The following is a 24,780-nucleotide window of genomic DNA, read 5'->3' as shown; positions in this document are numbered from 1 at the left end:
CGGTTTTTTTTGTGAAAAAGAAGACTACTTGTTTGTATGGAAAAATATATCTGTGCATCTGCTGCCTTCTGTCTGCAAACATTGCCCCGTTTTTGCAAAGAGCAAAATGCAACAGCGTATGATATACCTTTGAGCCTTTTCACAAGACTGTTGTGAGCATGCTGTTGGGGAAATATATGCCAACTCCTGGATAAAAATTAGAACTTCCAATTCTCTGCACTCTGTGCAATGATAGTGCATAATTTTCTGTGTTGGTAATATGGTCTTTTTCTGCAAAATCCTTTATACAATGTGCAATGTGTGTCACTTTCTAACCACACGCACATGCACGTACACGTGTAGAGAAACAGATCTGAGCTGACAGAAATCTGCACATCAGCATCTTCATTGAAATCAATGGAACTAATCAGTTGCAACTAGCTGTGGATTTAGCCCATTTACTTCATAAATCAATGCAGTTTTCTTTTGAGATGAAAGATGATTATAAATCTAAGGTTATTGTTATTTATAACTCTGTAGTCTTCTGGTGCAGAATGTGGGAAGTGAGTTATCTTCCTGAATATTGTGTATTCATTGCCAATGCTATTGGTATTGGTATTGTTTTATTATTACTGTCATCATTAGCAGTTTTTAAAACTATTCTTACTAGTCTGTAAAAACTATACAAAGAAATTTCACACTATACTTGCAATAAATATTTAGACATTCCTATCCACAACATTGAAGGAACTGAGGAGGAAAGGGCCTGTTTGTAACCAAACTGTTTCTATGCAGATCACTTAAATATTTCTTACAGTGAGAATTTTAGTGTACACCAATCTGTAAAGACAGTGTAGGATCATGTTGAGCTTGTGGAAGCTTTGACTAAGAAGAAATTAAGGCCTTTCTATTGCCTCTGGCCATCCTCTGAACCGAGATAAGGTTGTAGATACATGGAATTGGTGTTCGTTCATAGAAATCCCTAAGATCATGGGAAGTTTCAAGATGAGAAGAGCATAACCATTTGGGATTAGCATCCCCCAGTTGAGCATGGGTTCAGTCCGAGCTCTTAAACTAGAAGGAGGACTGAGACAGAGAGACCAAGACTGTGGTCATATTCGTGTACTGTCAAATTGAGTAGGTTAGTGTCTTTTAAAGAGTGGTGCTTAAAGTTTTGTCTTTCATCCTGGAAAACACAAAATATTTCGACTAGTGGTCTCGACTGATTCCTGCTTAGAGAAATTTCTTCCATAGGTTTGTACAAAGATGTTCTGTGTTCAGCTACGTCTAAAAAATAATATTCTGAAGGGAATGTGTATTAAATAGTCATTATACTCCAACTATTATTAACATATTGCATTATTAACAATATTATCATAATACTATCTTATTAAAATCAATATATCAGTAGAATTACTTTCCCAACTTTTGTGCCACATGCTGTGAAGGGCTGTAGGAAGCAGCAACTGTTTTAGCACAGAATTTCATACCACTTCATGGCTATTATGTGAGCAGTTGCAGTATGTGTTTTTATTGTATGAGTATCCTAGACTTTTTTGATCTTCTGTCCTTTGTGCTGTGTATACATGTCCTAAGCAGTCCTAAAGAACTTGCCAGTACGGTAAAATCTGTAAATTTCCATGTAGGGGCTTTATATGATTCTGTATATCTCAGCGTACTTTCAATTTAGAGCTTTTTTTAATGGGAAGTTGGACAGGATGTCTTTCAGTGGTCTGTTCCAAACTAAATTATTCTATGATTTTGTTATTTTGTATGACTATAACAGTGCAGATGATTTCCTTACAAGCTCAGTGGTGTCTGTTAAGAATGTGGTTTTGTGATACACAGGGAAGTACTGTAAGACTGTGTGAGCTGGTCTGCTGTGGATCTACTGCCTAACCAAGGTGAATCCACTCTCTTTCATCCATTCCTGGCTGCTCATCCACTTTCAAAGTTCCCTTCGCTGTTTTTTTGACACTTACTTCGTCTGACAAGATGGCCACATCAGCTTCTGTAGAGCTATGTACCAAAGCACACTGCTGTGTTTGGTGCAGGTGTGGGGAATGCAGCTGCAGAAAACACAGGATCCTTTAGGAAACTAACTCCATTGCATCAGGGTAATGGGTTAGACATGTTGTTATATGATGCAGTGAATGCCTACAATGTACTAGTCTTCCTGAAATCTACAGTTTTTTAAGTTCTGTCCTGTAGCCCTCACTGGCAACCAGTATACTTTTTAATGATGTCATGTTCCGCTGGGTCAGATTTAACATCTCTTTTGACAAGCCATAGGCACAGCATGGTACTGGCCTGATTCAGCAGGGGAAGGGAATCGCATTATATTACCCTTCTAGTTGATCGTGATATATCCAAGCAGAAGCAGCATTTGCTTGTGAGAGTTGCTAGTTTGTACCATTCAAATCAGAGACAAGATGTTTTTGTGAGTCCAGAGAAGGGCTTTATGGTGTTCTAGCTCTGACTCATAATTATTACCCCTGCCACTTCTTTTCCTGTGCTAAGCAGCTTTCCAAACCTACATTAAGAGAAATAACCTTTTTACTTCACTGCCCTGCATCATTTTAGTAAATTCATTATGTGTGTATGTGTGTAGACACTCATTTATAGATGAGGATCATTAAGTTTGTCTGTACTGATAAACATATATTTATGTAGACACACCCACATGTATGTATACAAATATGTATGAATTTCTGTATCTGTATACTTAATGATCCATATATATTTGTGTATGCATAATTGAGTATTAACATTTTCAGTGAGCTGAAAGTTGGTCTGTCAACACTGTGACTGCTGCCCTTGGCTGTGCGTGTAAGAAAATGACCCTGGTTCTAAATGAATAGGTTGCGAGTCCAGGCCCTCTCTAACACCTTTTTGTTTACGTGGCCATGCAGCTTTACCAGAGATGAAGTGGGAGCAGTTTTTTCCGGGAGACCCATACAATGACTGGCAATCCATCACTGGGTGGCAGAAGAGTGAGGCAGAATGAGTAAGTAATTGAGAAATGTAGGAAAAGCTGAGATGCATGCCAGGGGAGATTTGAGGTGAGAAATAAAGTATTAAGAGTACAGGCCATACTGGGTCAGACCAGAGGTTCCTCTAACTTAGTTCTATGTTCCACCAGTGGCAAGAAGAAGATGGTAAAAATATATATTAACAAAACCCTAAAACATATTATTATATTATACACTTTTCACTTTTACAGATATTTGCAAATAAGGGACTTTCTTGGCCAAACATGGCATTCTTTGTATTTCTCTGACATTCATGAGTTTTTCTATTTTTTGAGGGTTTTTTTCCCCTAAAAAAATTAGCAGTCACATTATCCTGTGGCCAGAAGTTCCACGAGTTATCTTTTATTGTGAAGAACTGACTGACTTCTGGAAGAGACTGGCAAAGAAGGTACAGGTGGAGAGGCAAGGACAGACTCTGATTCACACTCAGAGATTCAGCAGACAGAGTAAAAGAAAAGGGCAGGAGCTCCCAGGTCCAGACTCCCACTGAGTTACAAATTACATGGGAGCCAAGAGTCATTTTCCTGTTGCTTTCTGATAAGGTGGTTATCATCTTTGGTCTTGAAGCAAGGCAACATCCTCTCCCTTCTGGTCAGCTCTTCCTGTCACTTAAAAGCTCATACAGGAAAGAAAATGACAAGATGACACACTGTCCTTGAAATATTCTGCCCCTTTGCTTAGGGGTGGGGAGCCGTGGGTCTGCCACCTCTGAGTGGTTGTGCTGAGAAATGTTAAGGTGAAACCATTAATAGAAAATAGTGCCTTTGCTGGGATGTGGTCAGAGGACCTGGCTTTCTCCCTAGGGGACCAGCCTTTGTCCCCCATCCTGCACCCCTGGTAGCAATCTCAGGGAATGAGAGAAGATGCAAGTGGATGGCAAAACACCATGAGATTGCTGCTGAACCCAGTAAAAATTTGGTGAAGAGGGAATCTGGATGAAAGATTTCACTGGAGTTCTGTAGAAAGCTAAATCCGACTTGCAGCTTCCAGTGCAGAAAATGAGAGACAAGGTCATGTATGGGGTCTGTTGTGCTGAAGATTCTGAACTCTATCCTTATTTATCATCCTTCGGAAGCCAAGGCTGGCCAGCCAGACTGTGCATGCTCTCAGGCCTACCAAAACTGTGGGATTTTTGAAAGATTGGAAGGCAGATTTCAAAGCCTGGTTTATCCAAATTGCATAGGTACAATTGGATAGCAAATGGACTGGTAGGTTTTCATTGTTGTCCATATTGTGGTCTCATATCTCATTTCAGTTTTCCTTTCTTTTTCTATTTATTGCAATATCTGTTTTTGGTGCAACTGGAACTCTTACTGGCTATGGATTTTTCCTGCAAGGCTCTGATGTGTCCTTGTGAGTTCCTTTCACTGTCCTGACTCATGGGGCTGTGCAGACCGCAATGCGTAAACATACATAAGGATTCTGCAGAATAGAATCCATGAAATGAAAATGAATCTGTGAAACTATTGACTGCATACAGAAGAAAAAGTAGAATTTGGAACTTGATCTGAGAAAAAAATTCCAAATACAATTACTAAGTAAGGAAACCAAAATGATTGAGAGGATATTGGCATTTTGTATAGTGAGCTGCATTCCTGTATCATCTGATCTAATTTGAAAACCTTCTGGAAGTAATGAATAGCTTGGACTTTGCATGAAAATGATCAATCTGCTAATGCCATCAAGTGGTTTTACAATGGACAAGACAATGTGTTATAGGAATTCCCATTTTATCCCAGCAGATGATCAGTTTATACCCTAAAGTAAGACAGTTGATTACCCATATCATTATCTTCATTTGCAAGAGTAAAAAACATTATTAACGATCACAGATTAATCAGTGTCACTTCCTCCTCCCATCTCCCTCTCTGCCAGAGGAGAAGTCTATTTGTTAGCCTTTGGATCACTGCATGAATTCACCTAAACAGTCCACAGAGGCACAATATTGATTGTGCTGTTAATACTTGCACTATGAGCTGAGGTCTTCCTGTGGCACCCAAATAGACAAATCAGGTGATGAGAACATTTACTTAGAGTAATCTTTTTCAGACAGCACCATGTGATTTATTTGGCTGTAGGAGAAGGATGTCTGTGACCCAAGATCTGTTCCCAGCAGTTGCACCATGTACTCAGAAGATTCCTGGCAGGAGCCATAACACATGAAGAAGGCATTGGGCTTTAGGACACGTATTGTTTATCTTTGGCTTTCTGGGGAAAACATTACTTTCACTGGAGTCAAGTGTTCTTTATGGAGAGTAAATCAAATATTATGCTAAAGAAATCAACATTGTTAGTTGTATTGTGCTGGTAGGGGAATTAAAGGAGAACAAGGGGCGTGCCATGGACAGTCACTTAGGAGGCTGTCACAGGGAGAGCTTGGCATTAATACGGGTCTCCTAAGCTGTAGGTGAGTACCCCATTTTGCAGACTTTTCCTATTCTTTGTGGGGAAGGAGGTGCTGAGCCATATCTGTAATGCTCAGACAAGGTGGATGGAGAGGTAAGTATATGCAGAGGGGATGACTAGAGAAAGATGTGCTGACTGGAGGCTGATATTCACTGAAATTAGTTAAAAAAACAAATTCCTTACAGAAGGAGTCAGAATGAGCTGGTACATGATTTATTTTCCCTAATAGGATAAGATTTGCCTAATGGCAATACAATCCACATATTCTCTCTAGAGTCTACTGTGCTTGTTTTTTTGTGTTGTTGAGTAAGGACAAATGGATCTTGGTCCTGCGCTGTCCTCCTGCCAGCAGTGGGGCTGGGCTGTATGAGGCACTCGGGCCTGGTGTGGCATGCACAGATAAGGGCAGGATGCTGTGCACTCATTCATTCCTTGGAGTCTTTCACCTCTGTGTTAGAGCAAGACATGAAATATTGCAGTGTCCTGATCCCACCAACCCTCAAGAGACCAAGAAACCATATGGCCTTAACACCTTCCCAACTCAACCTGGCCCTGATCCTTCACAGGGCAAAGGGTGGTACAGCACACCAGCTTTTCTGGGAGCTGCAAGGCTCCATGCTGGGTCAACTGCAGAGTTCACTCTAATAGCTTTTTGATCATTTGCTTATTTATGAGTAGTGGAAAGCAGCTCTTCAGAGCTTCTCTCTTCCCTCTTCTGAGCTACCTTTTCTGATACCCAAGCAAAGTTCATCACTCTGCTTCACCTGTTACGTGTTCTGAGCTTACATTTTCTGAGCAATGGCTTCCACATTTGTATTGGACATCTCTGGCTGGGAATGTGCTGATTCATAGGATGAAAGATCGAAATGAGTAAATGTGCTGTGTTATCCAGCTTCTGGCAAAACAGCAGCACCTGCCTTTGTTGAGACCACAGACTTGTTAGTGGATGAAACAAATTGCTAATACCTGCCAGTATCGTTTCTAGAAGAGAGTGGCAGCATCTTCCGGTTTCAAAACTGTCAGAAACTGGTTGTCTTCCATGACTGCTTTCAAGAAGAGAGAGAACACTCATGAAAAACAGCATTAAAAATTAATGTGCTTTCCCATCCCCCTTCCTAGGTGTCTCACACTCCCTTTCATGCTGCTGGGATGTCTTTTGAAGCAATTGTCATGTAAAGTGGTTTGAAAACATTGGCAATAAATTTTTTAGAGACCGAATTTCAAAAGGTTTGGTGTGTTATTCAGTAAGTTGTTATTTTGATAGCCCTTTCTATTTGAAAAAATAATAATAAAAATCCCCTGTCTCCCCTGTTACCTTGTGTAGTGTTTGTGTAGCTAATAAAGAAACCAAGTCCAAACTGTAGGGCTGCTTCGTAATTACATGTTCTGCAGATTACTTACTAATTGCATTTGGCATTGGTTGCTAACTAAAAGATCATGCTGTACCATGTCATTTGTAGTGGTTTTCCTCTTCTGCTACCACTTTAAAAGAAGTGCCCATTGAGCTGATGAATAATCCCAGGACTGTTTTCCTAAGCTGAGGGAAAAGGATCTGCCATGATTGTACTGCAGGATTTTTATTGCAAGGTTTTGGTTTTTTTTCTCTCTGTTCACAGACCCTCTTTGCCTGTCCCATCTCCTCTCTCCCTCCTGACATGAAATCTGGCTTTCCATAATCAGTTCAATATGGATTGCCAGTGGCCTAATCTTTGAATTTCTCTCCAGTGGAAAACCTTCATGTCATGACATTTGGTTTCACTTGGAAGTGGAAATGAAAGTCCTTCAGATTTCATCTGCATGAGAAATTCTGTGAAATTCTTGTTTGACCCTTCTCCTTGGGAAATAGTATACGGAACAAGATTTTCTTGAACAAATTTGTCTTCATGCAAGATGCTGTCTGATGTTGGTATATTCTTGTTAGTTTCACTGCTGTTGTTGTTTTTCCCTCTGAATAGTAGCAGCAGAACAGGGCCTTTTATCTGAGATGGTCTATTTAGATGGTCTAAATTACACTAATTTGTACCAGCTGAAAATCTAGATTCAAATGGATGGTATATTCTATTTGGAAGAAAATGTACCTCTTTTTTTTCCTAAAAAACCCAAAAGCCAATTTACTTTTTTTGATCCACAGACAGAAGTACAGCAGCCCTGAATCATCACCCATTGCCCTCAGGCTATTGTTCTTAGTTGACAGGTCAGCCAAAAGCAACTGAATTAAAAGCTCCAAAGTGGCTCTTAAAAACCGTATTTATTATTTAGGAAAAAAAATTAGGCAGTGTTTTCTGTTGACAATTGCCTGACTTTCCAGTGTCATCTTTCATTTTTTACGTTTCCTTTGTTTCCAGTCTCTTACTCCCTGCATCATCTTGCCAGGCATGAGACAGGGTAACTCTCCCTCTTCCATCCTCCCAAATTGCTGATCTGCATCTCTTTCAATTAAGTTCTACTTCCTTGTCTCAGTCCCTTTCCATCCAATTTCCGTGTAACTAGTGACTTCCTTTAATGCTAATTCCACTAAACCCCTAATAAAGAAAAAAAAATGAGAGATTACACAGCCCTTTTGATTTCATATCCAGCTTTCATAACAGACCCTTTTCTTTGCGTGAAATTGTCACACTTTCTTTTATTTTCTCAAAAGCTATAAATGTCAACAAGTGATGGAGGTACATTTAGGTATTAAGATCTTCTGTAAGTGTTCACTGAGCCAGCAACTCAAGCATCGGCTCACCATTTTCCCAGGAAATGCAGGAGCAGCCTGTCTAGTAGGGAGAACAATCCAAACCAAATCAAGGCAATTATGAATGTGAAAGAACCTTGTACAATCAATTCTCAGCTAGAGCTAGTACCTTTGGCTGAATCTTGACTGTTTCTTCCAAGGCACACCCCTACCTCTGGTCCATGTTACCCAGCTCTCTGGATCAGAGGAAACAGCAGCAAGTGGTATTCATATCTTACTAATGCTTAACTAATTAGTTCTTCTGGAATATGTAGCATTGGGATATAAAGTACAATAACCAATGGCAATATCATAGCTCTTTTCTGTCTAGACTTCTTATCTCCACCTCAGTGCTGGTTGTATAAGTGCCAGAATAGGTCTTGTAAAAGAACTTTGTTCTCCAAGCTTGCCAAGAGCCACAGGAGTGGAAATACAGAGCTTAGACATATGCAGGCTTTACCTGGCAACTGCTCAGGTTCATGTCTACACAGCACGCCCAAAATGTTAAATTCCTTCAGAGTTCAAGGCAGCAGACCAGTCAAATTTGAGTAATTCTAGTCCTTGACTTTTGCACCGATGGTTCCAAGCTGAAGCTGCGTGGGACCTACCATGGGTGGCTGTGCATCAGCCCATCTGGTAACTATCCGAGCTGTTTGTAAAGAGGAACTCTCCAACCTGTGCTATGCCACTGCATTTAGGGTGGCTTTGACCAAACACTGCTCATGAGACAGTATTGGTGATATTTGCTGTGAAGGTATGGTCTCCTTGGATATCTGGTTATCTGTTAAAATTGCAGCAGTAGCAACATGTGCTCCTCTTTGCTAGACATCAGAGAATGAGCATCTTCCGTTGTTGTGGATTAACTACTCAGTGCTCCTGTAGCTGTGACTGCACAGATCTGTGACTCCCCCTGGTTTTGATGAGAGAAAATCATCCTCTCCTGGGGACTAGAACAAAGAAACCAGAACAACACACGCTTATTTCCCTGCCAGGAAGTGATTCTTCCAGGTTGTGCTTTATAGCACTTCTTGGGTTCGCTATGAAATATCTACTTCTGGCACTATCTGTTAGATGCACAGATGTAAATAAAGCAGGATTTTATCTGCAATCAGTTGATGATCTTGCTGGGCTTTCTACATTACTGCAACAAAAGCACAGACTCAGGTAATTTATTAATTTGGGTGATTTTGCTATTGGGGATTTTTTGCCTACTAAGACACTTTCTCTGCAAGCATTTTTCTTTTGCAATATAAAGAAATAAAAATCAAGGTGAATTTCAAGCTTTTCTAAATGAAAGTCTATTTTTGATGACACGGCAATTAGCTTTTCTTTCAGTATTATCAATTAAAGTATATATTTGGCTCTCTGTTACTCTGGCTTTACTTTTCCATTGGTTCATCCATCTGCTTGTGTAGTTAATCTCAAAAGATGCTGTCTACTAAGTATATTGTATTTTTTGCTTTTGTTTTATTTTATGTATTAAAAATGCTTACAGTCTATCCTGTGGGGCCTCTTCTTGTTAAAATCTGGCTTCAGAGGTACAAAGAGTAACTTGAGAGAAGCAAAAAACCCCCAACCTTTTCATGTCTCTCACCTTGTTGATGTCCAGTTGAGGAAAAATGCTTTGGAAAGGAGGGTACTTATGATGTTTTGTGTAGTGAAGATTACCTTACCAGCTGCTTCCTTCCTTGGCAGCTTCTGTCATCTGTCTCACTTGAGGGGCATAGGTGATGGCAGTAGGTGTTACACACAAAGAAACTAGGATGACTACTGAAGGGAGAAGTTTGCCATGAATATCCAGACCAGACCAACCAAGTAAAGGCAGCTTCAGTGCTTGCTTGCTCCATACAATGTCCTACTGGTTTCCTTCAGAAATAATAGAAGACCTGAGAAGACATTTACAGTTTCATGCATGGGCAGCTCGCCTGAAACTGCCAGCAGGGATAGATGCAGATGGATACAGTTGATGCCTTTCCTGAGAGCAATACAGGAGCTATTATGTGAGAAGATCTGTTCTCATACCTTAAACAGGGACAGGGATTGAATCCATGGACCAGAGATAGGTGAGTTTTTATTGTGTGACCCTCAATTCATTTTGATGACCTGTCAGAAATGAGCAGTATTGAATTTCATAAAAAGCACAACTGTCAACAATGAAAGGAATGATAAGGCAAAAACAATGCAATTTGAGAAGAGAGTATTGTATAAATCTAAAAAGCCTTTTAAAGAGGTTCTGGACAAGGTTATCCAGTCCCTATATACTGCATTTGTAAATTATTGTGTATTTAAAAAATTAATGAAAGATATAATTATAGCAGCATTATCAGTGACCTTTTCTAAAATGAGTCCATTGTGAATCAGCAGGCATTTCAGGATTGTTTTCCATGTTTTTTAACATTTTTTCTCCAAATTAATGACATCCAGTCCTGCAATAAAAACCTTGCCTTTTTTCTCCAAAGAAGGGCTTGGAATGCATTTTGTGGTTTCTTAGCAATGATTCCACTGTGAACTGTGCATAGAATGAGCTAAGAAGGTTCTGTCCTATTAGGTAAGATTTTAGGTGGAATTCAACTGCTTACACAGAGAGACAGAACAAAGCCTATCCAGTCTAAAGTCTGTGAATTACCATTCCATGGCTTAGATTGGAGAACCTTTGTTAAATTGAGCCTAGTCAAAAATACCTGTCTAAATACTATCTGGGCTCTTGTATTTATTTCTTCTCAAGGACTTCCAGATGAGACTTCTTATATGGAAAAATTAAAACATTATCTTTTTGTTGGCTTCTCAGAATTGGACCTTGAAAACTTGGCTCTCTTCTATTGTCTTTTATCCTTTCAACAAGCAATTGAGAGCTTGGCACATGGAAATAAGCTAAGATGTATGAGATAGTATCCTCAAAGCAATATGAGGACTCACTGTTTGAGTAGGGAAAAAGAGACTCCCAGCAATGTGGTTTTGCATCTCTTTTCTTGGGACTTGTTTTGTCTAGACTGGATACAGAAAGCACTTAGTGCTCAACAGTTACTGATAGTTGAACACTAGCACTTTTAAAATACTGCAACTCTTTGCCATCTGCCCAACCCTCTGCTGGACCTGGCCACCCCAAGAGATATTGGGGAAAGACTGGTGTATGCACCTTAGCCTAAATGGAAAAACATCCAGTGATGTAGTTCACAGACCTGATGAAAGCAGAGTTCAGCTGCAATACCTGATTTTAGTCAGTGAGGGTTTGTGCCTTGTGATTGTTTGTTTAGACTATTTTTAATTTCACAAACCGGTAAGGTTTTCATCACTTCCCAAGGAAAACTGTTTGAGACACCAGTGGAGCCCCACAGTTAACATAGCCCTCTTCTCCATTCCTTATGTTTGCTTATAGCAACTCAGAGAAGTTTCAAATGCACAACAAAGTCATCTTGAACTGTAACATAACCTTCATCCTGTTGGCTGGTCAATGAAACCATGCTGGAGGTGCCCAGGTGGCATTTGGTATTGGTGAGCACTGCTCACACAGGGTGCAAGTACTTGTTGGCTTCCCTGCAGCTCCTACCTCTGCAGCCTGCTCCACAGTGACAGATTAGCCTTAAGGAGCTTTTTATTAGCAAGGAGAGGGTGGGGAAGTTACTACTTTAGGAATCAGGTGACCCAAAACCATCTCTGCAGCACAGAGGAAAACATCCCTCTCTGTTCACGCTCCTGTAATTACCTTTAGTGTGATATTGTTTCCATCTAAATTATAGCAATTATACACAAAGATCTTCTTTGAAATCATTTAATTAAAGACTATCTAATACTCTGTGCTTTTGGAATGCTAATATGTTTCTTTCCACTTAGGAAACTTTGGGGTTTTTTTTTTCATTAATTGTCATGAAAGAATTTCAGTGTCGGAGGTTTTTTTTAGCTTATTTTAATAGATTTAAAAGTCAAGTAATTCTGATGTTTTTTGTAAAGCACAAAGAAACCTTTTGCTGTCCTAATGGACAGTTAGCCAAGGGTCAATCTGAGGAACAAAATTTTCCTTGATTGCCAAAGTCTTGGATTTCTCTGGCCCTGTTATCTTCTGGGTTCATCCAAGTGTTTGTGTTAGGTCATGTTCTCTCCTTCTTTTGCTAAGTTTTTTTGTGTCATAAACAGCCAGGCAGAATCCTAAACTGGTATAAATCTGCTGGGCTAAATTCTGCCTGCTGCTTTGCAGGAATGAAGTTTCAGTGATGCATCACATCCAGCACAGACAAGACTGTGCTGACAGAAGTTGTGGTCTAAGAGGTAATGGGACTTACCTAGTGCCAAGGAAAAGTGGGGAGGGGAACTGAAGTTAGAATTCCTATTTGAACACAGTTTTGGAGACCTTCTGCATTCCTCCCCTGTGCTCTTTCTGATTCCTCCCTTCTTCTTCTTCCAACCAGTGCCTTGTCACTCCATACTGCTTTGGTTTCCATAGATTTTTCTAGTTCCGGGATGTGCCTTCTGTACTGACGAACAGGAATTGCTGCTTCTTCTGTGCCTTTGCCTGAATGCCATGGTGTTTCCTACCTCTAATATACCACAATTAGGAATACACTAATTGTTCTAGAGAGCCAGCAACAATCTACCAAATAAATCCATTCTACCAGACAAGTCCTTCCCCACTTACTCAGTTCTAACCTGAGTATGTATTTGTTCTTGAGTGATATAAGTATTAGACTCACGTCCCATTGTGCCAGGTACTACAGCCATGGAAAGACCTTCCAACAGAGGCTGTACAAGGTGTCAGGAAAAGGATAAACAATCCTAGGATTGTTATAGGAACAGAAAATGCTATCCATGACTGAATACCATTTTCTGACATCAAGCACCGAGGCTGTGTATTGGTTTCTGCAGCTGAGATTTGTGGGACATTATTTGCTTAATGGAAGCATGCCTGGCTGACTCTGGTTCTTTTGGGTTTTTTATCTCCCCTGATTAGAGTTTTTGGGCACTTCAGTCTTCGTTCTGAATGGCAGCTGGTCAAGGTGGATTACAAATCTGTCTTCAGCCGAAGGTGTAACAAAGATGACTACCAAACTTGGCATCTGCACAACCAGGTATTCCCACTGTGTAGGGAGGGGTTGATGTGGGTTCCTGTTCTCTACTCTCTGTTGCCAGGTAGGAATGCAGTTGTTCTTTCCAGCAGAGCATATGGATTTTCTTGTATCCCTTGAAGAATATGCATGAATAAACATGGGGCTGGTCTTCTGTGGGCAAGTTCAGGAGATTAACTTCTATTTTTATAAAAATAATCCATTGTACCAGCTGGATCCTTTTGGCCTCAGTGCTTAGGGCAATGTAAAACCTCACCTTGTGATTGAATTGTAGAAGACACTGAACTCTCTGTAGCTCTGTCAGCGACTCATGAAAATAATGTTGTTTCATTTTGCCTATATTTTCCCCACTCAAAAATGAAAATAAAAACATTTATTCATCCTGCAGGTTCTGCAGGTGTCTATAAAACTCTGGGGAGCTCTTGAATAAAAGACACCAGAGAAGACCAAATTATTTTGTTCTAGTTGAGTATACGTGCTTTTCATACACTCTGGCTTATTTTCATGCTGGATATATTTAGGTCCTGAAGTGACCAGAACTGAGAGCTCAATACCCTCTGTAGATTACTTATGGGTTACTGGCCACCAGCAGGAGGCCTCACCCTGCAGGGCAACATAACTAGAGCCAGAACCATTGGCACTGTGATATTCCTGAATGAAATCCATGAATTAGAAATTAGCATTAATTTGCAAGGATGTGTCAGATAACTGAAGTCATAGCATTGAATAAATGGGAATAATTTAAATGAAAGAAAAGGGAAGACACCTGTTCAACCGCACAGACATTTTGGATATCATTGTTAATGGGAAAGAGAAGCATTTCAATTAGGTGTTATCTTTTTTTTTCTTATTTATATGCAGACAAATTATTTCTGCATCATAGAAAATTCTGTTTATAGCAACTCACCTAAATATCAAACGTTTTCTTTTAGATTTGCTACTCCCAGTGGTGTTCTTGGAACCTTTAAATTCAAAAAAAGCCCACTAAAACATCCCACCAGGATTATTTGAGGTCTATAAGAAAGCCAGTTCTGTCAAGGAAAGAGCAAGGGAGTTGAGTCCTATATTCCACACCTAGATTTTGTCCCTGCCTTGGGTTTCAGGCTTGGCCACTTTCCTCTGCTGTAGATTTTATTTGACATATGGAAGAAACCCCAGAATGCCTACACACTGTCTTTTCAGGGTAATTCATAGGACTAGGTAGTGGTGGATGCCTTCTGAAACATGGCATAAGTGGATGTGATTGCTTGGGCATCCAGGCATTTTGGGCACACAGTCACTAGCATCTCAGCTCAATGCTGGACACTCTGCATTCATGAGTCATCCCATGGTGAATTTAATTTTGCAAAGGCACAAAAGGGAGCTTCCAACTCTCCCAGTGGTAATTGCTGGTTTTCATTGCCTTTGGCATCATTTGACAAAATGTTCCATTTAGAACACAGGTGCCACTACAACTCTCTTTCTCCTCTTGTTCCTTGGCTAATGAAGGGGGAGCCTTGTGTCATGGGAGAGAGGAAGATCTATAAAAAACGCAAGCCTGGAGCCCAGTGTTCCCTAGGTCGGGACTACTCCCAGACCGTGGTGTCTGAACCGTGTGTCTGTGGTCAAGGAGACTTTGAGTGGTGAGTATGTGACTGGGGACTTTTTGCAGGGGCTATTCTTGTGGTGATTAAAATACTACCCAGACAGAAAACCTTACAGAGATACTGAGTCTAATGCAGCTTTGTGGCTGTGGTGGTACCATACAGCAGAACTATGACCCCCATACCTGTTGTGTGAGGGAGGCTTCCCTTCCACCTGCAGGAGAGATTTGTTAGTCTCCATGAGAAATCCAAGCCTGGAATTCAAAAGGAAAAATTGCATGTACTGATTGACATTTTTTGTCTGTCATTCTAAAAGAGTGACAGCCAGGAATTCTCTGGTCCAAAACACGTCCCTTTCAGGAAAAATAGGAAATTTCTCTGTCCTCACTTTGAAGGTCACTAAATACCTAGAGAGCAAGCTAACAAAAGATGCATATTTTTTATTGTTATTCTTTTGAATTGCTGGGGAAAAAAAATTGTTGCTTTTTAACAATGTTTTATTGAGAAATTTCTGAAAGGGCTTCTGTGACATGACTGTGCAGCCCACCCTTGTCAGATATAACTACTTGTTTTGCATAAGTGTTGGTGTTTCTAATTTAATGGGGCCATAATTTTCAAACTGCTTTAAGGTCACTTTGAAAACAGCTTAAAAATAAAATGGGAAAAATGAAACACTGCTTGATATTGTTTGACAATCAGAGATAGGAGATGGGAGAATGCATAAGTCAGGATCTCTGCACAAGGAATTGCTACATGGAACCTGTGATAGACAATATTTCAAAGATTTAAAACTGTCAATATCTATGATGTTTGAACTTAAATGATCACAATGTCATTTAAATAGAATTCAAGATACCACAAAAGCTGATCAGCTGAGAAAACATTTTAATTTTTATAGTAGTTTATCAAGATCAGTCTCTGACTCGGTATTGATGTGATTCCAGGAAACTTCACTTACCTCTGAATACTTCTGAAGAGGAGTGAAGTGTGAGATCTGTACGTTTATTTGGATTTAGGCCAGCTGAGACTAACAGTTCCATTTTGGAGCATGAACATACTGAAATGCAGGAAAATGAAGTAAAAATGTAGACCAAAGTGTTCTCTTGAATGTCATAGTAGTTGGACATTAAGAGAGGTTCAGGGATGCAAAGCAGAGATTTTCATCTTATCTGGATGGATGTTTAATTTGTTCCTAATGCCAAAATTACATCTGAGACTCTGTAACTTGACTCATGAGATCTTTACCCTTTGTTCTCATCATGGGAACTTGCAGGACAAAGTGTCTTCCTCTGCAGTATCTGCCCTTGGCATTGGCATATGCCTCTGAGGTGAATCAAGCACCAATCTCCAGAGATGCTCACGAATTTACTTAGGGGTTTTTTTTCCCTTTTGCTGCTTTGTTCCTTACAAGCTTTCTATTTTTGCAGTGTTTTTTGTCTTTTCCAAGCTGCAAGTGGAAAACTGTGGTAGCTTAATTGGACTTAAGAGCTGTTCTGCCTTGAAAAAGGTCTCCATCAGAATGCACCTTTTCAATCACTTGACAGGTTCCTTGCTTGCATTCAGTATCATATTTGCTTAACTTTCCCACTAACATGAGAGAATATTGCTGTTAACCTTGTCAGTCCTGCAGAGGAAATGCAATTAGAGGACAGCAAGCTGCCTTTTGTTTCAGACCTTGCACTGCCAACAGAATTGTTAACTGGCTTCCAATTGCAGAATTGTTGTAGCTGGTGATGGAGGATCAGAAGAAAGTGTTTCAGTTTAAGGGTGAGTTTTGATGCTAGTTATCAGGGCTGACTGGAAGGTGTGGGGCAGTCAGTTTGAGGAAAATACTAGCAGTGCTGGAAATGAAGTGCCAGGCTTCATTACCTTAAAAATGATTTTCAGAGAGAAAGGTGGAGTCTGCTCTGACTTGTGACTTCTAAAGGAAGAGACAGTTATTTAATCACCAGAAAAATACAGGTTATTCTAAAATACATTCTAGATCCACCTGCTTCTTTTTGGATGTGAGTATGAGAAGTGCCTTTTCTCTCTGCTGACTAGAAGGTGGACAGGACTGTTAAAAGGACAGATCCTATTCTTTCACTTAATGAACTTTCAAGAGTTTCCTTTTCAAGCAGAAATGTCCAGTCAGCCTTTTCTGTCTGAGTTCACAGTTGCCAGTTGTTTTTGAAAGCACTGACTGGTCTGTCTCTGGTGTTGAACTGAGTTGGTCCTGTGGAGAGTCAGGGAAAGGAAGAGGGTCAGCAGCTGTGGCTGTGTTGAGTTACACTGACCAGCAAGTCCCAGCAGACTCTACTTCCCCAGTCAGTAGGTTTGGAAGCTGGTTCTGGTCTTGGAGCATCCCATGCTACTAGGTGTGATGATGCCTGGCTTGGAGAGCTGCAGAAATGGGACAAATGACTGCAGGAGCCTATAGCACAAGCTGTAGGGCTAATCAATCCCCTTTGGTCACAGTGCCATTGCCCCTGTCTGCCTCACGGTTGCTGTGCTGTTTCCTGTTGTTAGATATAAGGCTGATCTAAAATTCAAGGGCATAAATTATGATCCAGAGCCCAAATTCAACAAATCCTCGTGAGTCAAGATCAGGGATGACTCCTGCCAACCCTTGCAGTTATTTCCAAAAGCAAATCCTGGCCTTTTTCTGACAGAAAGAATGTCAGAAGGAACTCAAAACTGTTATTAAAGTGCTTTCTGATCTTTCTTTTCCCTCCTCCTGCTTCTGTATTTACTCTGTCAAGATAGCTTTCCTGACAAAGACAGCACAGCATCTGGACTTGATTATTTCCTTAACTTATGCAAACCCTGGGGCTTATGAGAAGGAAGGTGGGCAGCATGTGAGGTTTTAATATACATTTACCAGAAGTTAATGAACAAGCACAGAACCTTGAGGGCACACAGCAATGTTGTCTTTAATTTTATTAAATATTTATGCAGCTCTTTTCTTCTCTGGGGCAAAGTACAGCTCCTCCTGAATATTTTTAATTACCAAGTCCCTGCCAGGCATTTTTGACTGTGCAGGTCAGACCCACTGAGAATGATTAAATTGAATGTTGAGAGAAAGAGCATTAGGGAATCTCCAAACCTTTTAAAGTAGCTTGCAGAATTTTTGCCCTCCAAAAAAGGAACAGTAGCAACTTGGGTCACTGGGGATATAGCACAATTTTGTCTCGCCAAAGAACTTCCTAGGGACTTTCTGTTGACAGTTCAGACTCTGAATAGGGGAAGGATAAAAGTCAGAGTGCCCTAAAGGGCACAGAAAGGTTTCAAGACAGTGGCTTCTGCAGTGTCTGTGTTTTCACAGAGGTTTAGCGTGTTGGCATTTGTTAACTTGCTTCAGGCAAAAATCCAGAATCTCTTTTTATTTGCCCTCTCAATCCAGATTGTCAATAAAGACTATGCATAGAAACCTGATCCAGAGCCTATTAAAAGTTATGGAAAGCTTTGGATTAATCCTATTTCTTCATCATTGTATTGGCACACAAAGGTAGCTGTAAAAAGAAGTTTTGCATCTGGTTGTGTACACTTCCACTCTTAGGTGGTCCAAAGAAGCATCAATACCTTGGATTGTCTTCCCTGTGTGACACAATAGTATGTAATCAGACTACCAAACTGGCTGTCTTGTTTTAGTTTAGTATTGGAAAAACATCAGCTGTATTTTTCTCTCTAGCAAGTCACAGCTCAGTCAGAGGACACAGAGGCCATTAACATACATAAATATACATACTGTGGCTAGTTGTTCAGGAAGTGCTCCTAGTGTTTTATATTCCTAGCTGCTTTGTTGGGAAAAAGTGACATTAGATCTTAAAATTACTCTGGTTTGTTCTAAAGTGAAGGCTGTAAAAAGCAAGCAAACCAAAAGAACCCAAAAAGTGAAATTTAGAGATTAATAGGAAAAGAAATTTACAATGCATTTTTTTTCTTGATTTCTGTCCATGTTTGGTTGCCAAATGAGACACAAGTTCTCCAGTGCTCTGCAAGGTTGGTAGTTCTGGTATTGTCAGATATCACTTGCCTTCTGTGAATCAAGTTCCTGCCTCTCAAATTAGTGCAGCACTTTGTCTCTGGGTGAGCTCTTTCCATGATATCAGGCCATCCAGTAGAAAATCACCAATACACACATGCTTTGGGGATGTCAGCTAAAACTCTGAGCTAAATCCAGTGGATGAGTACAGCGATTCACTCATGACTTGTTTCCGTAGTGACTATGGGTATGAGAGGCACAGCAACAACCAGTGTATTCCAGCCTTCTGGTTCAGCCCATCCTCCCTGTCCAAGGATTGCAGCATTGGTCAGAACTACTGGAACAGCACTGGGTAAGTGAATCTTGCAATCTATCTGGTTCTGGTGACTTTGCAGTAGGCAAAGAGAACCTGGATGGTTCTTTTTTCTCTGCATTCCATCTGTCTCTTTTCCAGTCTTATTCATGAGGTAATGTTTGCAGCAGCATCTGTATGGAACACTGCCTCATTCCTCAGAGACAGGGAGAAGCACGTTAACATAAGTGACACTTAGCTATTGCATTGCTATCAAGTGATGTGTGATCCCTGGAGACTAGACTTGGAGCTCCCCTTTGCTGCAAAATTAAAACATGAATCAGGAAGGTCTATCTGAGAGACAGCTGAACATTTAAAGGGACAAGTTTGAGGTATTTCACATTGTATTTTATTCAACCTCTTACTATCTTACAGCTCCTATTTATATCAGCCTCTAGGAAGGTTTGTATGAACAATTTTGGCCTCTTTTTTATTTTTGTCCTATGCCATTTTCACTTTGTATATACAATGCCTTGAATTTCATACAAGCTACCTGTGCTGTTTTCTCCTGGTTTTATCTAGAACAGATGGCAAATGTTGGTTTATGGTGGTAGTATCACTTTGCAAATGCTAGTCTATCATGCAGGAGATGCTGTGCAATGCTGGTTGCACTTGCTGATGCAAAATTGTTGGGTTTTGTGTCTTCTTAACCAATTCTGTATTGTTACTGTAAAATTAATAAAAAGGTCTAATCCCCCTCAACAACACTGGGAGTGGCCAAGTGTTTTTGCATCTTTACCCTATTCCAAGAAGAGCTAAGCGAAAAACCTATTCCTTGAATCATTTTAATTTTGAGCTGGACAAAGCCCTTGGTAGATCATTTCAAGTGCCTTCTAACACAGTAGAGGCAGACAAAAGGTAATAAAAAGCATAATTAAAAAGTTGGGGTGCAGAGTGCAGTCCTGCAGGCATGGGGAGTTGAAGGTTTTCTGCTTTTTAGCAGGGCAGAGCAATTCACCTCTACAAGGTGTCTTTTCTCAGTGATGCTGCTGAGAATCTCTGGAGAAAGTTGAATTGTGATTGCTTTGGCTTTCTCCCATTTAATAAAGTGTTGGGTTTCTTTGATTCTCCCTTTCAGAGAGGGAATCATGCAGGCAGTTAGGCTTTGAAAAAACATGCATTAATGTGGAGAAGCAAAACAAAATCAAAATAAAGGAAGATTTCCACCCACCATCTGAGCCCAATCTCTGATTTTGACTGTCCCCCAGGTACCGAAGGATCGTGTCTAACAACTGCACAGATGGCTTGAGAGAAAAGTACATGGCCAAGATGGAGAAATGTCCTGGAAAAGCACCTCGGGGCTTGCACATCCTCACTACTGATGGAAAGCTGGTCATGGATCAGGGACACAATGCCACCTTCATCATCCTCATGGAAGAGGTGTGTTAGTGGTCTCAGGAAACTTTGCATGGCAGGACTGGCATTTTTTTCCTTCTTCAGGTTGCTGAGAGGAACATAGCAATCAAAAGGGATCATGGAATGGCAAACATTCTGAGATTTATGAGAATTAGTAAAGGGCTATAGGTGAAACACACAAGCAAATCCTCACACCAGAGGGGTGTTTGGCTGGTTATCTTGTCTGTCACTGGTGATCAAGACAATGTTAAAGAAAGACAGATCTGGACAAAAATTTATTTCCCCACTAGCCTCTTGTTGCCTCCAGTGAACTGAAGATTATGGAGTTCGTGAGGCTGAAATGTTGTTTCTATGCTTAATAATTTTGTTTCTGGGATGCATAGTTTTAGCTGAGTCTGAATATTTTCAGGCTTGTGGGGCACAGTGAGGGGCATTGCTCTGCAGTAGGAATTGACCCTCCTCAACCACCTCCCCAGCCCATATCTATTGTATTTATTTATTGGTACAATTCCCTCTGAGCCACCAGTCGCATAAATGATACCAGGCCGTGGCATCAAAATATTGAGGAACTTCTGGTGGTCTCTCTGAGTCAGGTACTACTCTCTCTGGCAAACACATATGGTGTGGCCTGTGTCACCAAGGCTAGTGGCTCCATGGAGGCTTGGACAGCTAAGGCAGGCACTTGGTATATGTTCAGACTGACAGGACAATTCTTCAAAAGATCTTAATGCTGCTTCTAATCTGTGATTTGATTTGGTGTTTAGGGACATATGTGACTATACCACAAAATATTCTACTGTGTTTGCAGCTGCTGCACTCCTTTGCTGGCTTCTGACTGCCCATGGAAGGTGGTGGAGGTGAATAGTGATTTCACCACAATGGATTGTGTTACATCTGTTTTCTGGTTAAATGGAAGGGTCAACTCACAGCCTCACTTCTAACATTCTTGGGTGTCTCAAAAGGGGCAGCCAGAGACTGAGGACTACAAGTATATTTTGTCATCTACTCTGTCCTGCATACATCATTTTGGGGCAGTACCTGGAGACAGCTGGGAGGCAAATCACCCAGACAGATGAAGACAGACACACATACATGCACACTAAATCAAATTCTTGTACAGTAACTAAGTGTTTCATTGGGACCACACTAATCTGACAGGGCCTCTTTACGTGCTTCCTCAGAGATTCATGCATGCTCTGCTTTTATACAAAGGGGATTTCTTGTCTACTTGGCTGATTCTTTCATATTCTGCAGACTTGACATGGTAAGATGATTTGTATAGACACTACGAGTGGGAGTTCAGAAAAGAATAATCTAAAAATTAGGAATCTAGTAGTAATTTATTAAGGAACTCAAGTGGAACTGCTGCATACAAAGAATGATAAACAGATGGGGAATAAGGCAGCAGTCAAGGTAGCTGTAGAGTGGAGTCTGCAAGACTTTAGAGATTGAAGAGGCAGCTGAATAAATATGTGAGGGCGTTCACTCTATGTCCTTTGCTGAAAAATAAAAATAGTTAGAAAAACATTTCATTGAAATGATTTTTTTTTCTGAGGGAAAAGGACCTTCAAAAATACGTCTTTGTAGGTTGTAGTCACAAATGAACTAAGACAAGCAGTGACCAACACTGAGCAAGTATTGGAGTGGCGCACATCTGTTGGGGGATTGCTGAACTGTGTTTATAGAAAGAGGTAGCCACATCATAGAATGAAAGAATGGTTTGTGTTAGAAGCAACCTTAAAGATCATCTAGTTCCAACCCCCTTTCCATGAGCAGAGATGCCACCCACTAGGCCAGGCTGCTCAGAGGTCCATGCAGCCTGGCTTTGAATACCTCCAAAAATGGAGCATTCATAACTCTGATCAGCCTGTTTCCAGTGCCTCACCATCCTTACTATAAAGGATTTCTTCCCAATGTCTAATCTAAACCATGTCATATGTTTATGTAAACAGTTTGAGACCTTCATTAGAACCAAAATACATCATGTAGATACACTCTACTCAACCCCCCCTAAGCATTTTTTAGATGAAGTACAACCGTCCTGAAATCAGTGAAAGTTTGGGTCTTAGCCTCTGAAAGCCAAAATTTTAAGCTGTCCCCACAGTTCTTGTCTGTTCCCACGCTGCAGTTTTTGTCATTTTGTTAGTGTGGGTTCAAGGCATGAAAACTTTTCCAAATTAGTCTTGATGATGAGATGACTTTGAAGGGATGTTCCATGGCAATACTCCTCTCCACACATTCCACTACCCCTTGTCTGCTCACTGATTTCAGTACACAGAGCTCCAATCTTTGTGACAGCCCCAGCTCATTCTCTTGCAGTAATTTATGGGGCTTAAAGCAATAAAATGTGCCTTTTGCATATATATGGAGAGCAATGATTTTTTTTCTTTTTGAAATGCCTCCAATCCATTTCTATTTTAATTTATATTCATAAACTCCAGAATATCTGACATTGTGTGGGACTAGCATTCTTGTTTTAGCATTTTATATACTGGATACAGAGGTATGGAAAGAAGAAAGAAAACATAATTAGTGTGATGGGCAGGTTTTATACTGAAGACCCAACTCGTAAATGGATGGAAAGATCATACGCTACTGTTTAATCATAAAATATCTGTTCCTGCTTCCCTACTTCAAACCTTATTTCAGATAGAATCATACTGAAGAAGCAGGGAGGAAATAGCAAAGGAATGGTAAGGCAAAGGAGATGATTTCAGCCTGAGGTCATCAGTGATGAATCCAGCCCAGATCAAATTTTTATCCTCTGTTCAGTGCCTTCCATATGAGATGAACCTGTGGTCTAAGTACATTCCCTTGAGAAGTGATTTTGAAAGGTTTAACAGGCTGTGGGAGCCTTTCTATCAAATAACTGAATATCCCAAGAGTGTAATTTTGCTCCTGCTAGAGAATTTTTTTAGTGACTTAAAAAACTCTCTGTCTAAAGAATGTTATTGACTATTTGATATTATAGATAGGTTTTAGTGTCACCACTGCTAACTCTGTATTTTCTTTTTGGGTTATACCGGATTTTTAATATCCTAGTAAGGCACAGGCAAAAATGGGGCTCTGATCAAGTCAATGGCCAAAACTCTGCTGGCTCCTGTGGAATGGGAATGATGGAGCAAGGAAGGAGAGTGATGTAACATATATAATCAAATATCCATATTTCAAAAACTGCATGCAGTAATTCTGATTATATGGGTGTGTATCTGAAGACTGCTAGTAGAGACTCAGCAAATTCACATCTGAAAAATATCCTGCACACTGATTTGTTAATACAGGCACAGCCTATGAGAAGGATAAAATCTGAGGGGGCTGCTGTGGTCCTAACTATCTTCACAGGGGATCTGCTTCACTGTGGTCTGGGTTCTTGTATGTGCTTCCAGGTTTCCATTCAAAGGGCAAGGACAGATGCACTTTCAGTATGGGGACAAGTAGCAGAACACAGCATCCTGCTTGTGTCAGTACCGCAGTTGCTGCTTATACAGCCTGATGGCTGTTGGACAGCAGCTCCCATGAGTCTGGAGTCAGCGGAAGGCAAGAACTGGGCCCCCTTGCCTCTAATGAATGTTTCTGTCTCCACATGCGCCTTTGTTGCATACTTTTGGTCTGAGTTGCTGATCGTGTGGTAGAACAGCTCAATAGCTTTTTAATCTTGATTTAAGGACCTCTTTTTCATGTCCTGGTGTGGTAAGAAGTCATGATCCAAAATGGATCTGCGCTATGTATGAAAGTGTTCAGACCATATGAAAAATCATTTTTGGGTGTGAGGTGATTGTTTTCAGCAAGCAGTGGATGTAGGGCCCTGCAGGATTTGAGGGATCGGAGGTATGTCAGAAAAGTCTGAGGGAAATGGATATATGGTTGCTTCCCTCCTTTACATCAGTATGTATTGGAACAGCACATTAGCTTTGATTTTGGCTCTGTGTGTTCAAAGCTATAATGGGCTTTCTGAGATGGCTGTGAAATATTTCTGCATTTCCTATTAAAATAATAGTTAATGTAGGAGAAGAGGAGTTTTTTTAATGTTTTTATCTCATGCTCAATATTTCTAGGGATCAGCTTCAGTTTGGGACTAGGAACATCTCCTAAAGGTAGTGGTATCTTCTTCATCCAAAGTGAATACAATGGAGACCTTTCATGAAAGGAAATTACTTGTGACAATACATCTGATGTATATATGCAGAAAGCTAAAGCTACAGAGATTTAATTTGAGTTCTAGTTTTATTTCGGTTTAGTAAAATCACTGCAATGGGCTTTAGCTCTGTTTAAATTAGCCTTGTTTAGTGTTACCATTAGTCAGCTGGGGACAAGTATAAAGTAAGGTTCCAAGAA

General features: G+C 40.4%; 1 protein-coding gene across 1 annotated transcript in view; it reads left to right on the top strand.

The window, feature by feature from the left end:
- Positions 1–24,780, top strand: part of SORCS3 (sortilin related VPS10 domain containing receptor 3) — a 279,510-nt gene that overhangs the window by 232,906 nt on the left and 21,824 nt on the right. Inside the window, exons 15-18 of the mRNA XM_071563732.1 lie at positions 13,076–13,193; positions 14,679–14,812; positions 18,976–19,089; positions 20,298–20,469. Of these exons, the coding sequence (XP_071419833.1) occupies positions 13,076–13,193; positions 14,679–14,812; positions 18,976–19,089; positions 20,298–20,469 (538 nt within the window). The remainder of the gene's footprint in view (positions 1–13,075; positions 13,194–14,678; positions 14,813–18,975; positions 19,090–20,297; positions 20,470–24,780) is intronic.

Source organism: Pithys albifrons, chromosome 9 (genome assembly GCF_047495875.1).
Source record: "Pithys albifrons albifrons isolate INPA30051 chromosome 9, PitAlb_v1, whole genome shotgun sequence".
Lineage (NCBI taxonomy): Eukaryota > Metazoa > Chordata > Aves > Passeriformes > Thamnophilidae > Pithys > Pithys albifrons.
The sequence above is the reverse complement of the archived record's forward strand: the minus strand, read 5'-3'. Positions and strand labels throughout refer to the sequence as shown.